Below are 17,110 nucleotides of genomic sequence, written 5' to 3' on the forward strand. Positions count from 1 at the left end.
TTTAGAGAGAGGATGTGTGTGAACGGGCTGAGGGCCAGAGCATGTTTCCTACCAGCAGCGCTTTGCTGTGCTTGGTGGGTGCACGCAGCCTTTAGCAGCACTGTGGCTTCGGCTCAGTATTGGCCGGTGTGTCACAGATATCTTTGAAATAAACCCTTAGATCAAGCTGAGCGTGGGTGGAGAGAACAAACAGCAGTGCAATTCAGCTGCCTTCAAAGATTTCTGTGAATTAACGGCGTTTGATTGGTTCAGGGGTGACATTATTCTCTCAGCCTGGAGGTGGGGTTTATGATGGGTCGACGAGGGGGGCGTGGCTTCTCTTCATCTGCAGCCAATCCAGATCTTACATACCGTCTAGACCACTCTGCTCCGCACCTGTAGGGCACCCGGCTGTCCCTCCCCTGTGAGGTCGCACATCCGGGTCGCGCCTCATGTCCGTTCTGACCCCCACGTTGTGGAAAGTGCCCCCCACAGAGGTCAGGGCAGTGGAGTGGAGTAGGTGCTCCCCCCCCCCCCCCACCCCCCACCCCCACCTACTGCTCATGACGTCAGTCTTCTGGACAGCACTTCAGGGGTGCTGTTGCACTGAATTAATACATTGTGAATTAGTCTTTGTTGAAGGGTTTTGTATGAGAAATCACAGCACCGTGTGACATTACAACACTGATGTTGTGGCGTGATGTTTTTGTACACACTGTTGTTCATGTGGCATTATACGCACTGGCATATATTGCTTTGTAAGTGGCTCAGGATCAGAGCGTTTGCCAAATGAATAAATGTACACGTGTGTGACGTTTATGTGGGTTGTTTTGCCCTCAACAACTGACCCAGGAACAGGTAGCTTAGCCCTAATCCTGACACTAACCGCACCCTCCCTGAACATGGAAACTTTGAGAAACCTGTTTGGGTGTCTGACTGCCTGCCACCACTGTTGATACTGGCCATTAATGCAGGGCATAAACAGTCCGGGGTATTCGTTTTTAAAATGAAAACCTTCCGACTGCCCTTGAATGAGGAGACCCACAACGGCCACAGTCATGGCAACGGCACCTTCCGGGCTCGTTTAAGGTGTTTGTGTTTGTGTTTAGCTGAATTTTAATATTCCTGGATGAAACCGGAGGTGTGTGTGTGTGTGTTTTTTTTCTGACTGCAGTATCGTCCCCCTTTGAAGTGGGTGAGGTGAACAGCAACGTTGAGTGACTAAAATTGCCGCTAGATGGCACCAAAGAAACACAAAAACCTCCCTCCACGATGCAGAAGAGCTCCAGCAAGTCTGAGCAAAAAAGTCAAGGTCAGTCAATAACACAGCATTTTACAAATCCAGCAGACAGCACTGCAGCCCGAAAGAGGTGGCTCTGCCTATAAACAAACCACAGATATCGCCTGATCAATAATAAGCTAAGGTGCTGTCAAGTTTTGCTTGTGTTTATGTTTTGCAGCAATAACCCCCATACATGACAAAATGTGAAGCACATGTCACAAAACCATCCATCATCAATTACTGGCACTCCCATAAATGCACATTTTTTCCATAAATTCTATAAAAGGTACATTTCTAATATGTTTAAGAGCATGTGTATAAATCTACATATATAAAGCCTGCGTAGTTCATTGATTTTGTCAATTACTTCTTCCTCAGGCAGGTGATGCAGTTTAGTGATGGCTGGTTTGATCAGGATGGAGCAGAAGGTGCTCTGAGTGAGTTTTCACAAGACCATGTGGCGCTTGGAACTGTGAGGGCGACTCGAACCTCTAACATGTCCCCCGAGATCAGATGGACAGGGCTGTGATGAGCAAGTGTGCTGAGTAACAAGAGATGAGTCAGGTGGTTCTGAGTGGGAGTGTTACAGCCTGGTGTAAAGATCTTCAGTCCACTGGTCCCCACCGATATTAACACCCATAAACCTTTTGCCATTTGCCACAGGATTTTAATCTTTTATCTGTGTAGTAACTTTTTTTTGCCAGGGTGAAATCAATAAAGTATTCTCACATTTTTTGGAAAAACCACTGATACCCCGCAGCTGTGATCATTCTACTGAATGATCTACTGATCATTCTACATCTCAGCTTCTGCCTGTCTTATGAAAATGGAATGAAATTATCATCATTAAAGGAGAAACTAGTGATGTTAGGGTCACCAAAATATCTCAGACGTGGTGACTACGCCCCCCCAACTTTGGCTTCTGTTTATTCTGCAGCAACACAGAGGGGAGAGGGGTGGAGCTGAGGCTCCAGACTACCCCATTGGTCCAGCCCCTGCCCCAGTGCATTCTGGGAGTCGGCGTGCATTACACCTCAGTTTACTTATTTCATTCCTTCTGCTTAAAAACACAGAAGATGAAATACGGACAACTCTGATCTCTTAACGCACCGACTTATTAAATAGGCTGCTTATTAAATAGCTATCCAGATTTGAGCTGGAGGGACCAGCGAGGTGCTGATGGCCGAACCCAGATGTGGGCCTTCTGAACAGCTGGTCAGAGCTGCATCCAGCGGGCACCGCAAAATCAGTGCTGGTCAGGATTCACGTGCCAGTGTGATACATATGGCTGCCCTTCACTGACAGACACTGACAGTGCTCTGCCTTTAAGGTTTTTTTTCTGCTACCTTTTATGCTAAGCATGTTTAAATAATATAATAATGACAGATCGGTACAATCACTGCAGATATCAAAGCTTCTTGCAGACATTAAAAACAAAAGCCACCCTGTACTAAGCATACACCGTGTGTAACAGTATTTCACCTTTATTTACACACATATTCACAGGTTGTTTCATGAGCAACACTGGCTGCTGGGGCAAACAGAGGAGTGATTTAATGAACAAATCAACATCTCACACAGACAGCCATGGAAAAAAAACCCAACTCTCCATGTTCAATGCAGAACCTGCCCCCTGAAAAACACATCAAGATAACTAACTTTGTAAAAAATCACAGTACGAGAACTTGTTACATCAGGTTATGGGTTTAAAAAAATGGAATTTGTCATATTCAGTGGTATAGTAAATTAAAATGTCACAGGAAGATGTTAGCAGTAACATGTCAGGTGTAGCAAAAGCTCCAAAAATCCACATCTCTCTCTGTCTCCTAAAAGCTCATTTTTTCATAAGCTTTAATGGTAGATTTTTAAGCTGCTGCGCTTAAAGGACCCTTTTTCTGACATTCTCATAGTGACATACATTATTGTTAGCATTTAGAGAAAGACAAAGCTGATGGATAAGATGATCCTCCACTGATGACATCACAATCAAAAGGCCTTCACTTTCTCACATGCGTGTTACATTAGAGAATTCAGGATAATGGGACGCACCACATACCCTCAGCCAATGCTGAAAAAATGTCTGCTGCAAAGTGTGTTGAACGTAATCTCTCAGCTTTGCCAACACCTCACAAAAGCCATTATAGGCCAATGCCAGGAGTGGATGAGAGATCAAACAGTCTTAGATAGCCTAATTCAACTGGTTCCACCAGACACCGTCTTCAAACAAATATGGTTTCGTTCTGATTTCTATTCCTTTTTGGCTTCACAAAGTATTAAAAATAGAGAATATATTATAATAAATGAGGCGTAAACAAACTGCTCACGGTCCAACACTGGGGCACGGACAGCGAGGTAACAGTCTTGCAAAGGGGCCCTGGTCGTTTACGGGTGGGAAAAGGTGTTGGGACACATCTCTGGGAAGTGGTTGTGGTTTACTGGCGGGGTTTTTTTTAACTCCTCCTATAGAATGACAGCACTATTACACGCAAGTATACACGACAAAGCTTTCAAGCTCAGTCTTCTCCATCATATTCCTGCCTCAGACCGGACGTGCTTCTCAACACAATATGAGGAGAAGCATCAACACAATGCCAGCGTGGCCTAGCATCTGTTTACCAAGCCCGCTGCCTCCACTCAGTCACAATATCGAGCACAAACGGTATTTAAGGTTGCGTGGGTGAAATTCACGAGCTCAATTCCAAAGCTCATTTATTCACAAGCTTGTTCTGAAAGGTTCCTTTTTCCTCCCCCAGTCAGGCGAGATGATTACACAGCTAGAACATGTCTGAATGTCCAGGGGTACACAATACAGGGTAGGTGTGAGATGGTAATGTCAAGCAGAAGATGCCAGCCACTCCATGTCACATCCAAGAACCACGCAGTATTAATTAAGCAGCAGAACAACCAGTAGTTGTGTAGTTGTGTATGAAGTCATGAATTAATCAGATTGATTGCTTGTGTGAAGATGAGTAATAACAATAACAACAACAACAATAATAATAATAATGAATAAAATATTGGCACTGGATTTTGGAAATGGCACAGAGTAACGGACGGTAAAACAGATGACGTGACAGAAAACATTCCCGAGGAAAGGCAGGCCGCACTGAACAGGTGAGCAGTCTGAGCAGGTGAGCCCTGAAGCCCTGGCTCTGAACCGCGTTACATTCTTTGCTAGGAGGCAGCGGAGCCCACAAGAGGAGGTTCTCCGCGTTTTCCCAGGGTCCCGGGCTAGTTCAGGCCTTCAGTCTTTTGCTACAGCACACAGTGGAGCGCCTGGGGTGCCTGAATCCGACGCCCCGCCAGGTGGGGAGGGCTCCACCGGGCGGTGAGGTCACCGGTCACACTGCGTGCTCGTGCCGCTGACGTCACGGCCGCATGCCAGCCTCCGGTCTGCATCATTCAGCCGCGAACCAATGCGGTGCCCCGCCCCGCCGGCTGCTCTTTTCAGCACGGGACGATTACGGCTTTAAACATGGTGAAACGGAAACAAAAGGCAAAACGAGGGTGACCGGCGTACGAGCACCAGACTGGCCTGGTGTTGGCTTGTACCCTCTGAGCTGGATTTCTAAAGAGAAGAACTATGAGACTTACCGGCAGCGGGTTCTGTCTCAGAAGCCTTAGGTTTCCCGAGTGCAGCACTTAGGAAGTGTAGTGAGAGAAATAAAATGCTGTACAGCTCTGGGGCGTATGAGAAAAGACCTCTGAACGTGGAATGCATTTGATCTGGAGGCTACCCAATTACCAAACCACAAACAAATTATCCTACAGCTATGAAAGTATATACTCAGTGTAAATGTTCATGCTAACACAGGACAGTTCGAGTGCCGAGGAGATTTTTGTTTTTTTTTTTCGTCCTTGTGAATTACTCCACGTCTTTGGAATTGATCAAAAGTACGTGTCCAACAAAGGACACTTCTCGCTGCGTTTGACTAAATACTATGCACAAGCTTTCGCACGAATCATTTGCACTCTCACGACAGGAAGTTCCAAAATAAGACACATTAGCGGAAGCTGCCAGATATGAGTTTAGCTTGCACGGCATATACACACACTAGTATAATATCAAGGGGAGCCCGTCTCACTGGGAATCTTCTTCAGCTCCGTACTCACAGCCTTTTTGATCAGTCAGTGATGTAAAAAGCCTGGATGTGTGTTGGCTCGAAAGCTGCTGAAAGCTCAGTAAACACCGCCGTTAAGACGGTCAGAAATGCAGCTATTCACCCACAGAGATCCGCAAAGTGCCATCACATCGCAGTGGCTTCACGGTTTGGCAGCCGTCTGGTTGAGTACATAAACCTGCTGTGCCGCAGAGTCAGGAGTAGGATGGCACCGGGGAAGGGGAGTCTTAATAACTTTGGAGCCAGGCCTTTGCTTTTGCAGGCCCCAGTGAATTAGTCTGGACTCAAAGCAGGAATGCCAAGGCTACAGATATCACACAGACACACTTTAACCACACTTTTACACGTCTCTAAATGTCTCTCTATAAAAAGATATTTTTAAAATTTGAATTTGGACAATTTGGATGCATTCTGTTTGTGTGTATAGTGTGTATAATGTAACTGTTGTCTGCTGTATTAAATGGGACTTAAAAAAAAACTTTGGTACATGTTTTTCAAAATCACAAAGGAGGTCAGCATAAATGATAAGGGGGGTGGGGAAGGGAGGGCTACAACACTTAGAAAGATCAAGCTAAACAGTGCTCAGGAAAATAAAAGCTGAAACTCTTCTGTTGAAACTCTCTCTTGCGGCCCCATGGACAACAGCGGTAAGTGGGTATCCAGATTCAGCCTGTGTTCTCGAATTTTCCAGTGTACAGTGCATGTCCTAGACCTGTAGCTCTGAGTAAATGCAGGTGTCCGCTGCAACGAGGAGGCTACATTCGGCATCAGTGGTCAGGGTCAGCGTTAAGGCCCGCGAGGGCATCCACTGGGCCTTTTGCCGTGAAGTCAAAGAGCGCAACAGCGCCCTCTAGACTAGAGGAGCTGAAAGACAACAATAAGAGCTGCAGATGAGGCTGGTGGTTCTGGCATCGAATGACTTTTTCATTGCGTGTCACATTCCAACAGTCTTTCTCCATGTACGGTGGCGGCTCCTCCACTCCACCAGGGGGCGTCAGAGGAGGAACCCTTGCTGACTGGCTAACAAACACTTCAGGTATTATTTTGAACATTCATCAAAATAGATACCCCAAAGCCATTTTTCAGTGCCTTGCAGGAAAGAACTAAATGTATATCGTCATCGTCATCATCGTTATCATCATCATTATCATCAACATTATTATTAATATTATTATTATGATAATTATTGCCTTTGAATCGACAAGCGGTCCGAGCAGCATAAAGAATCAATGAGAGCAACAGTAAATCTAGTCTACGGGAAGGATCCTGTTACGTAGGCTGGTTGAGGGAGAAGCAGCTTGTTTTTTTTCCCCAGGACAACAGTTGCTGTTGCTCAGGGAATCATTGACAAGGGGAGTTAAGTGCACACTTTTTTTTGTTAACACAGGCGATGTGAACAGCCCTGCAAACGAAAAGCAGACCGCTCACAGTGAACACTCCCACTGCCCAGGCAGTGGTGTCGTGTGGCTGCAGAGAGCAGAGGAACTCTGAGCCCCTTTCGTTTCCAAAGACGCTCCGCTGTTCTCTCTGACGAAAGCACTCTTCTGACATTCCTCCACACTGCATTTGGAAATGAACAACATACATCCTCACAGTCACTTTCATTTTGTTTTGTCTTTTTTAACTTGAAGTTCATCCCTCATCAGATCTCCGCAGAATGCTGGGTAATCTGCTGGCTTCATCTGATCTGAGTTTTGATTGGGGCCTCTCTCAAACGGGAGTGACATCACAAACCCCGCCTCCTCAGTGCTCCCTCACGCAGAGACATCAGGACCGAAAGGCTCGGTTCTCATAAAGTCCCATCATGCCCGGGTGTTTCCAGCCACTGCTACCGCACGTCTTCAGCGCTCGTCTGGTCACGCCGGACTCTCACACGGTCTCCACGGTGATGACGGTGTCCCCGCCCCTCTGCAGGATGGGGGCGGAGCTGCAGAGGCTGGCGCAGCCCTCAGGCGGGGTCTGCGACTGGGCTGCCTGGGCGCGCACCGAGCAGTCGATGCTGTCGTGGAGGAAGCCAGCCTCCTCCCGCCCCTCCGCCTCCTCCCGCTCCCCGGCCCCGCCCCTGGGCTCCGCCCCCTCCACCCCCACCCCCTCCTCTTCCTCCTCCTCCTCCTCCTCGCTCTCCACCTGGCAGCGGCAGACCTCGATGCCAGAGTCGCCCGTCAGCCGGCGGTGGCGGAAGTGGTTCTCGTCGGCGTCCTCGTCCTCGGCCTCGCCCTCGGAAGCGTGGCCATCCGGCTCGAAGAAGTCCACGTTGGAGGAGAAGAGGGCGTGTTTGGGTGGAGACTGGGCGGGCTTCGGGGACGGCTGCTCCTCCGCTGGCTCCGCCCCCGGGGGGGCCTCCTCCTCCTCCGTCTGTTCCGCCAGCGCCCCCAGGGGGTCGGCGAGGGGGAGCGGGGGTGTGGGTAGGGGCGGGGGTGGGGCGAGGGGGGAGGGGACAGGCGTGGCGGTAGTGGGGGCGTCGGTGGCGCTGGGCGGCCGGGAGTCTCCCGCCTCGCTGGGTGTGGTGGCGTTGCTGGTGTCGGTCTCGTCGGTCACCTGCACGGAGAAGGAGGTGCTGCAGGGGGAGGTGGCGGAGCAGGACTCGCAGGAGCAGCTGGTGTAGTTGTCGGAGCTGGGAGAGGAGGCCAGGCCGCTGGGGCCCGCGTGGGCGTACTGGCTGCCCCCCTGCAGGGCGAAGACGGTGCTGTACGGGGGAGGCGGCGTGTTGGGCCGGGCGGCAACCTCCTCATAGGATGGGAGCTTAAGCGAGGCCAGGAAACCTGCAAAACAGGGTTAGCATTAGCCTACACGCAAGACAGCTTTACTATGGAGGGTTAACATAAGAACTAGTCCAGATGGGCTTTATGATAGCAAGTTAGTATTAGCACTTCAGGTGGGCTTTACTTTGATTACATAGGGCTAACATTACCATACATGCAACTGGGCTTTACTGTGACCACAAATGGGTGGCATTAGAACACACACAAGTGGGCTTTACTTTGATTTGAATTTGATTTTGAGTTGGCATTTGCACAAACGAAGCTGGACGTTATACAGGTGGGCTTTACTACAGATGGTTAGCATTAGCTTACATGCAGCTGAGATTTATGACAGAGGGTTAGCATTAGCACTTATTCAGATGGGCATTACTTTGATTACATAGGGCTAGCATTAGAATAGATGTCAGTGTCCTTCACTTTGGCCACAAATGGTTAGTGTTAGAACACACACAGGTGGGCTTTACTTTGATTTGAATTTGATTTTGAGTTGGCATTTGCACAAACGAAGCTGGTGTCGTACTCTACCTCACTTGCAAGTTGCTTTGGATAAAAAGCGTCTGCCAAATGAATAAATGCAAGTGTAAATGTAATGTAAGGATGTGTGCAAAAGGAGGAGAGATACAGCCATGGGAGACAGAGGCAGGGCCTTACTGAGGTCCAGCATGGAGGTGGGGTAGTTGCATGCCCCGTGGTAGGCGATGAGGTTGATCTCCCTCTGCCTCTGTTGCTGTTGGATCCTGAGCTTGGCCCGCCGGTGCCGGTACGCACAGCAGCAGCTGAACAGGATCAGGACGGTCCAGAGCAGCCAGAACCCTGCAGAACCGGTCGCAACCGGAAACTTTTACTCACAGCGGAATTCAGAATCTGTGCGCACCGGAACTTCTGGCAGTACCACAGTTTACAGTGAAGCTAACTTACTGGAGTGGTTTACTTACACTTGGAGTTTGTAGTAGAAAAAAGTTAGCTAACACCATAGCTTTTTGCAGTAGTGTAGTTTACTCACACCAGAGCTCACAGCAGTAGTATAGTTTACTCACACCAGAGCTCACAGCAGTGTATAGTTTACTCACACCAGAGCTCACAGCAGTAGTATAGTATACTCACACCAGAGCTCGTAGTAGTAGGTGCAGCAGCCGGTCTCGCCACAGCAGTGTCCGCTCTCACACAGGTACCCCCCGTTGTTGTTGACACCTGGGCAGTACTTGGGGCTGGTAATGACAGGCCCTGAACCCTGGTATTGCACACCCTGAAACACAGCGCATCACTGACCTCTCACACTGACTCCAGAACAGCAGAGATTCTGCTCATACTGACCTCAGAACAGCGGGGATTCTACCCACACTGACCCCAGAACAGCAGGGATTCTACTCACAATGACCCCAGATAACCAAAAATTCTACTTACACTGACCCCAGAACAGCGGGGATTCTACCCACACTGACCCCAGAACAGCAGGGATTCTACTCACAATGACCCCAGATAATCACAAATTCTACTCACACTGACCCCAGAACAGCGGGGATTCTACTCACACTGAACCCAGAATAAGAAAGGCTCTGCTCACACTGAACCCAGATCAGCTAGGGCTGTCTCAGCTGAAAATCACAGGCAGTAAAAGCAACACTACATTCACATCGCTCACCTTGCTGATAGAGTCCATGTCAGGGTCCTTCTGGGATACTCTTATCTGTAAGTAAAAATGCATTTTTTAGCTGACGCAAAGCTCACAATTCTGTACTGATAAAATCTGCATAGAATCTGTCCATATACATACTCATATCTGTTATTATAACTGCTTTATGTAACAGTATATGCAACTGCTTTTGGTGACGGAAGTCTCTTTTGATTGTTCTGCACTTCACATGAAGCATGTTTGCAAAAAGGCTAATTTAATCAATTTCAAATCGCTTATCCACAGCCAAGCCTATTTAACGGACACATCGTATTTAACGGACACATTTTGCAAAGATGGCCAAACCGTTTACTTCATACACCACCTGTTCCTGTGGTGTTCTCTCATAAAGTGCGGCCAGAGCCGCGGTTAAACCGGCCCTCGGTCACGGTCATGAGGAAGCAGCTCCCCTTACCTTCACAGTGGTCACATCTGGTCCCGGCAAGGAGATGGTCATCTACAGGGAGAGAGAGAGCAGCTTTAATGTGTCTGACATTTTGGGCAGGAAGATGAGACTCAGCATGGTGATAAGAGGAATAGAGGGGGAGGGAGAGAGGGAGGGAGGGAAGGAAGAGAGAGGGGAAGAGAGGTAGAAAGAGAGGGAGGGAAAAAGAGAGAGAGAAAGAGGGAAGAGAAGAAGAACAAGGGGGAGAGAGAGAGAGCGAGAGGAAGAAAGGGGGAGAGAGGGAGGAAGGGAAGAGAAAGATTGAGGGAGAGAGAGAGGGAGGGGAGAGAGAAAGACAGAGGGAGAGGAGAGAGAAGGAGGGAGGGAAGGAAAGAGAGATAGGGAGGGAGATCTGTAACAGCAGAGTGGCACCCAGCCACAGTAAATGCTAATCCCCGTGTCCCTGCAGCTTACACGCTACTCAGACCTTTTATAAATCAAAATAAAACCACCTGCAATGTCTCCTTTAAATACGCTATTCCTCAGCACCCTTTGTGGGGCAGTGCATCGTGTTAGCAGTGAAGCCTTCCTGTGCTGTGGGACTTCCTTACGCACAGTGTACGGACTGCACACTCCATTGTGTCACAGAGGCTGCGTGTTTCACTCTCTCCGTTCCTGTAGGAAACACCGGCCTCGGTCAACGCTGCAGTGTCCTCACTTACAGTGCAGCCGAGCTGTCTGGTCCCCATTCTGTGAGCTGTGCCACCATTCTTAGCCCCACACCCCCCCAAAGGATAATGACTCGTAACAGAGGGGGCTCTGTGCTCAGTGGGTCTCAGTGTGCACTCAGACAGACAGCCCTCAAAATCCCAGACACTCCAGGGAGAGGAGGCAGAGCACGGGCAAGCCTCTCCCCACCTACTCCGCCATTTTACGAGGACCTGAGTGTAATTATACAACCGGGCTTTCACCTCTCGTAATTATTCAGTCATTAGCCAGTCATTTGATGCCTGGCTGTTGTTTTCCGCAGCAAACTAAAAGTGTATCCTCTCTGATGACTGTGGCGTCGGCTGCTCCTTTCCTTTGTAATGCTCCTGGGCCCGTATGAAATCTAAGACAACTTGGAGTGGGTGAAAACAGACCAAGACAATGATGTGTAGAGCAAGTTTAATACCGACACAGTGTTGAACAGGGCTTTGTGACATCAGCAGCGACCTGATTGGTTGAGACACTTTTGTAAGTAGACGGCTTACTTGCACAATAAAACTGAAACAGCACATTCTGAAGCATGTCAAGATGCTACCAGGAAGTTTTGATGGGAATTGGGTGGCAGTGTAGCACAGCGGTAGAGGAGCAGGGCTTGTAACTGAAAGGTTGCTGGTTCAATCCCCCACTGGAGTACTCTGGTTGTATTGTTTAACAAGATACTTAAACCACAATAGCCTCAGTGAAATATTTAGCTGTCTAAGTGGATATCATGTGAGAATTGTAACCTTTGTAAATCACTCTTGATAAGAGCATCTGCTAAAATGACAACAATGTAATGTAATGTAATGTAACTTTGGGATGGGCTTCACTACAGCACAGAGAGAGGACTGGCCCACAACATCTAAACAGCAAACACACAACCAGGACCAGTGTGGACCGCTGTTTAAACTGCTAACATGCTGCTCACCCTGCCCAGAGCTTCATGAACTCCCATCACACACTACAGCAAAGGCATAAACCAAGCGATGACACCTATGTGGTACTCTGCACTACACTACACTACACTACACTACGCTATCGGCATATTATCCAGAGCGACTTACACAGTGCATCTAGTCAAGTGGCCTGAAGAGTTGCACACACAGGACACCACTAACCGCCTATGAACGAGCGTCAGCACCACAGACGCAGCATGGCGACCGAGGCAGCATTCGGCCAGAGATTCTGGGCTGTGTTTTTTTTCCCCTAGCCTGTGCCATGCAAATGAGCCCTTTTGTCAGCAGATGCGTTGTTGGCCGGCGCCGAGCTCCGCATCTCCCCGGCACTGCGGTACGCTGGGACCAGCACCTGCTCGCACGGCCAGTTATTGATTCTGGGGCAACACTTTGCGGCCTGGAAAAAAACAGGACGGAGGCGGAACCGGAGACCCTCACTCAATCAAAGCCTCCCTGACAAGGAGGGACTACACAGCCAGCAGAGGGGTCAGAAACACAGCCTCTACCCGGCCTTTTACAAAACACACACTCTGAACGCTTACAAAATACAATCTCTGAACACTTACAAAGTGTATTCTCTGAACGCTTATAAAATACAGTCTCTGAACGCTTACAAAATATACTCTCTGAACGCTTACAAAATACACTCAGCAAAATTCGTCAAGGGAGTAACACCTTGACGCTTTGCATTTTTGATCTTTTTCATAGCTCAAAAAACGTCCCCAAAATGTGCATAAATCCTTTTTTGTCCCAGAAGCGCTCCTCCATATCTGAGTTGGTGCTCACAGAGCGAGCACCTTTTCTGATTGGACGGAGGAGGAGCAGGTAAGAATGGTGCACCCTTCAGGAAGTGATGTCACTGGTTGACGTTGTATTGCTACGGGGTTCACATTCCCACCGCAACAGTTTGTCAGTATCTGTCATATTCCAGCGCTCATGGCTGTATCTCGGCAACTGGGTTGTGTTGTGGTTAGGGTTAGGGTTAGGGTTAGGGTTAGGGCTTGGATTAACCGTCCAAATACTCTCCTCATCACGCTTTTGCAGTCCAACCAGCTGAAGAGCAGATCTGAGGGATCTCAGCTGGGAATTGTACAAAAAGGAAAACCTGCTTTAACTACACTGTCTTTAGAGCATGACTATTATGAAGAATGAAATATTCAGCAGTCATGACAAGGTTATTTGAAAAGCCTGGTTCAGCTGCCAAGTTTTTGATCCATTTTGCATCCTACCAGACCACAGGTGAAGAAATAGGATTGCTGCAAACACTGTGGTTGTTTTAAACTCTTTAAAATGTGCAGGGTTTTTTTTTTTTTTAATCCGAAACAAAGCTTGAATAGAATACATGGCTGTTGGTTGTAGACTCAATGCTAATGATGTTGTTGCAAATGATGCTAATATGGCTAATGATGTTTATGCTAATGATGATGGTGATTCTATTGATGTTTACAGAAAGGAAGCTCTCTGAATCCGGTGCTGCTATCGTACACATCTTCTGTGCCTCTGCTGGTAGGTTCACCCAGCTGTAGGTGCCCCTTGGTGATCACACTGCAAGTCTCCATGATGTGGATTTCCTGGGCAAGGGTCACCTGTATGTCCTCACCTGTCACTGCAGGTTTTGAGTGTAGCCACATCGCCAGCATATTGATGTTTTGTGTAAAATGCGTTTGGCTGGTCATCACAATATCTGTTAAAGAATTCCAGGGCAAGGACAGACCCTTGAGGAACACAATTTTGAGAATCCACATCTGGATAATTTGTCCTTTTACTGGCACATAGTAGAGTAGGTGAATATTCATTTTTGAAGGATGGTACAGGCCTTACAGAGAAGAGAGGAGCCCACAGTCCCAGACAGTGCTGTTGAAAACCGGCCAATGAAAACTGCACTGCAGTTCCCATGAGCCTCAGTGACGACCCGTCTCTGACCAATGGCAGCCAGCTCGTGGTCCTCCACAGCACTGAGGCATTCCTGTTTGTCATAGACAGCAGCGGCTCCGTCCGGTTGTGTGTGATTGGCTGAAGAGCTTTAAACAGGCCTGCAGACGGGACATGGGCCGGAGCTGCGGCTCCACAGCTCACCATGACGCTGGTGGCACTTCAGTGTGGCCGCAGTATGTGCCGTCGGGGGAGCTCCGTCAGCTCACTCTTGTCATATTCCCTCAAGTTGTCTTGGGGGGCAGAGGACAGGGCTGGCGCACCTCAAGTTTTGGCAGGATGCTGAAGTGTGCCAGAGAAACAGCTTCAAGGGTACCACTACTGCAAAGTTCTGCAGAGGGTGCGAGCTGGGACTCTCCCACACGGACACAGGGACGTCCAAAAGCAAGTACTATATGCCCCATTCAGTCCAGCCTATAACTTCTTTAAAGCCATGCCCAACAAATAGTTGCAACACCTGGTCTTCCCAACAATCAAACCTGTGTATCTCCTCAACAGTAATGCATGAGCTCAACATCCAGTGAAACTGCGGGCAGGATGAACACAGGGGATTCTGGGTAATTGGGCCAGAGCACAACCTTCACAGAAGACTGTCTGTGCTGCTAATCCCACACTTTTCACACTGGCTGTGATCTGACATGCAGAGTGTGGTCTCAGTCCATTCGCTCAGAGACGAGACGCACTGGCGCCTGTGTGTGTGTGTGTGTATGTGTGTGTGTGTGTGCGTGTCTGTCTGTCTGTCTGTGTTTGCGTGTGTGTTTGCGTGTGTGTGTGTGTGTGTGTGTGTGTGCGTCTGTCTGTCTGTGTTTGTGTGTGTGTATGTGTATGTGTGTGTGAGAGAGAGAGAGAGAAAGAGAGAGAGAGAGAGAGAGACAGATAGCTGAGAACGTGTACCTGCACCTATCCCAGACCCTGTTTGGAAGGTTGCTAAAATACCCTCTTATAGCACAGCATCCAGGAACAGGGACTGAAACCCTGATTAGGACCAAGCACATAAAGAAGCGCCGGGATCATGTTTAGTCAGAGAGACATATACACTATAACATCACCTACAGAAGCCCAACAAACACTCACCTGCTTCTTCCTCTTCTGGAGTATGTACCAATGATCCTGCTCTCCTGTACTGGCAAATCGTCAAAGTAGGATAGCATTTTTTTATCATGGTATCATTTTATCACGTGTCTATTTTTACAGAACAAAAATAATAGAAAATCTTACACTGGCCACAAACACCACACAGGGTAAAATGCATTCAGTGCTTGCTGAACACAAACTGTGTCCCAGCACTGCCTTATGACACAGAACAAGCCCAGTGCTGACAGCAAGCTCCTTCACACAGAAACCTCAGCAGACCGGGGAACATTGATGTGTACTAGTTTTTGCATTTAGTCAGACATCTTGTTCTGTAAAGAGGACAGTCTGCAACAGGAACAATCAATAGTTACCCCTGAAACAGACACCTGTGATGGTCAGAAGACCTGACTAAAGCTTCCTCTAAAGAACCCCTCTGTCATTCTGACAGTGTACACACTCTATCTGTACTCTCTCTGGCTCTTCTCCATGAACGCATAAAGCTGTCTTGCACTGTAGTCCTGACACAGGTACAGAGCGTGTTTCCTGTATCTCAACCCACATGCTCTTGCTTTCGCATCCCTCATCAGATTATGACTCGTGTGTTTGTGTGCATTACAGCGGCTGAATGTTAATGCCCGGCCTGGCTTCTCCGTCCTGCATTGCTTGGTCCGTACAGAAATTGCCGTGATTTTCACCCGGTAACTGTTGCTGCACAACGTGAACTAAATGCGCTTCCCGGGACGGAACTGCCAGTTGTGTAATCGTTTGTCAAGAGCTCCTGATATGAACGTGAAGGTTCTTATCATTCCTCGCACATTTAAACATGAGCCTTTTATTATGCAAGAAGCATGAGTTAAATGTCATCCAGCAGATCTACCACATTGCTTGTTTTTGTGCATTGCAAACGGCGTTATTTAATTTAAGTTATCATTCCGGCGAACAATTAATTCGTGCATATTGTCAGGAGTGAGGAATCTGTGCAAGGCTTCTGACAGGTCCAAGTGTAGGCACTCTGTGACCCGATGTTATCGCTGGCGACCAATTTAGCCTTTGCTGCATTGGTGCAATTCCACTGCTGCGAAGAGTTGCTTAAAGATGCCAGCAACTTTCTAAATTACGCAACAGGGCTCCGAACTAGCCGGACATTTATGACATATGGTCACAACATATATTCCATGTATATACGAAAATAAGGAAAGATCAGTTTAACCTGATCACCAACGATCAGGTTAACTTTTAAAAACGTGATGATTGTTTTGAAAATATGTCAACTGGAAAAGAATGTTTTTGAACATAATACAGCGTCCAATACTGCAGATATCTAATACCCCACAACTGACACACGCTCTGTATTATTCGAGTACAACTGCGGTTTTAAATGACCTGCCTAACTGTGAGACATGCTAGTAAACGATATATGGATGCAACACCATGCTGAGTGAACTTACCATAGGAACACATCCCTAGTGGTTATATGTCACCGCTACAGTAAACGGATAATATGGTTAAGCTATTATCATAACTCACAGGCTATATGATTTGTTCATAATAATGAGAGAGGGGGAAAAAACATCACGTACCTCCTCTGTTTTCACTCCTTGACAGAACGTATCTTTTAAATCCATGTCGCCACGGAGAAGACGTCCAGGAACCGAAAAAATAATTATTATTGGATATTATTCTGTTAAACCCCCATCCCTCGCGCGCCCCAGACGCATAGCCAACCCAGCCGCCATTCCCGTCCGGACAGGACGCCCCTCCCCGAACCCCTCACCAATGGAGGAACCGTGGCCAATCCTAAAATGGCACAGGTTATATTGATTGGGAAGGAAACCATTCCAATTCAAGAGAGTCCCCCCATGCTCGCCTAATGTGTGCTTCTCCCTTTGACAGATGTGCAATCACTGTTTTTTCCCTTCCGAGGGTCGCTAGTTGAATTAATGATGTCATTTATTCCAGCCCCCGAACTGGGAGTGAAGTGAAGCCTCCGTCGCTGATTGGACGCGTTCCGTCTTAGCAACAGCCGCAGAAAACGGCAATGAGATGCTTCGGAGAGAGATTTGTTGATAATCATGCTGTTTATTAAATGTTCAAAACTCAACGTGCAAACGAACGACTACATTTGATCGTGTCCATGTAAAGCAGTGATGCTCAGATATGTGGCGCTTTTCATCCAATGCCTGACATAGAATGTTTTTGC

General features: G+C 47.9%; 1 protein-coding gene across 1 annotated transcript; it reads right to left on the reverse strand.

The window, feature by feature from the left end:
• Window positions 1-7,251: 7,251 nt before the first annotated feature.
• On the reverse strand, window positions 7,252-16,825 carry LOC118769505 (WW domain-binding protein 1-like). Its single transcript, XM_036516633.1, has 7 exons — window positions 16,491-16,825; window positions 10,232-10,273; window positions 9,787-9,831; window positions 9,249-9,390; window positions 8,796-8,957; window positions 7,480-8,144; window positions 7,252-7,356 (listed from the first exon to the last, which is right to left on the reverse strand). Exons 1-7 carry the CDS (start codon window positions 16,533-16,535, stop codon window positions 7,252-7,254), a joined length of 1,206 nt encoding a protein of 401 aa, XP_036372526.1. The 5' UTR covers window positions 16,536-16,825.
• Between the last annotated feature and the right edge of the window lie 285 nt (window positions 16,826-17,110).

Source organism: Megalops cyprinoides, chromosome 22 (genome assembly GCF_013368585.1).
Source record: "Megalops cyprinoides isolate fMegCyp1 chromosome 22, fMegCyp1.pri, whole genome shotgun sequence".
In the NCBI taxonomy this organism is placed as follows: Eukaryota; Metazoa; Chordata; class Actinopteri; order Elopiformes; family Megalopidae; genus Megalops; species Megalops cyprinoides.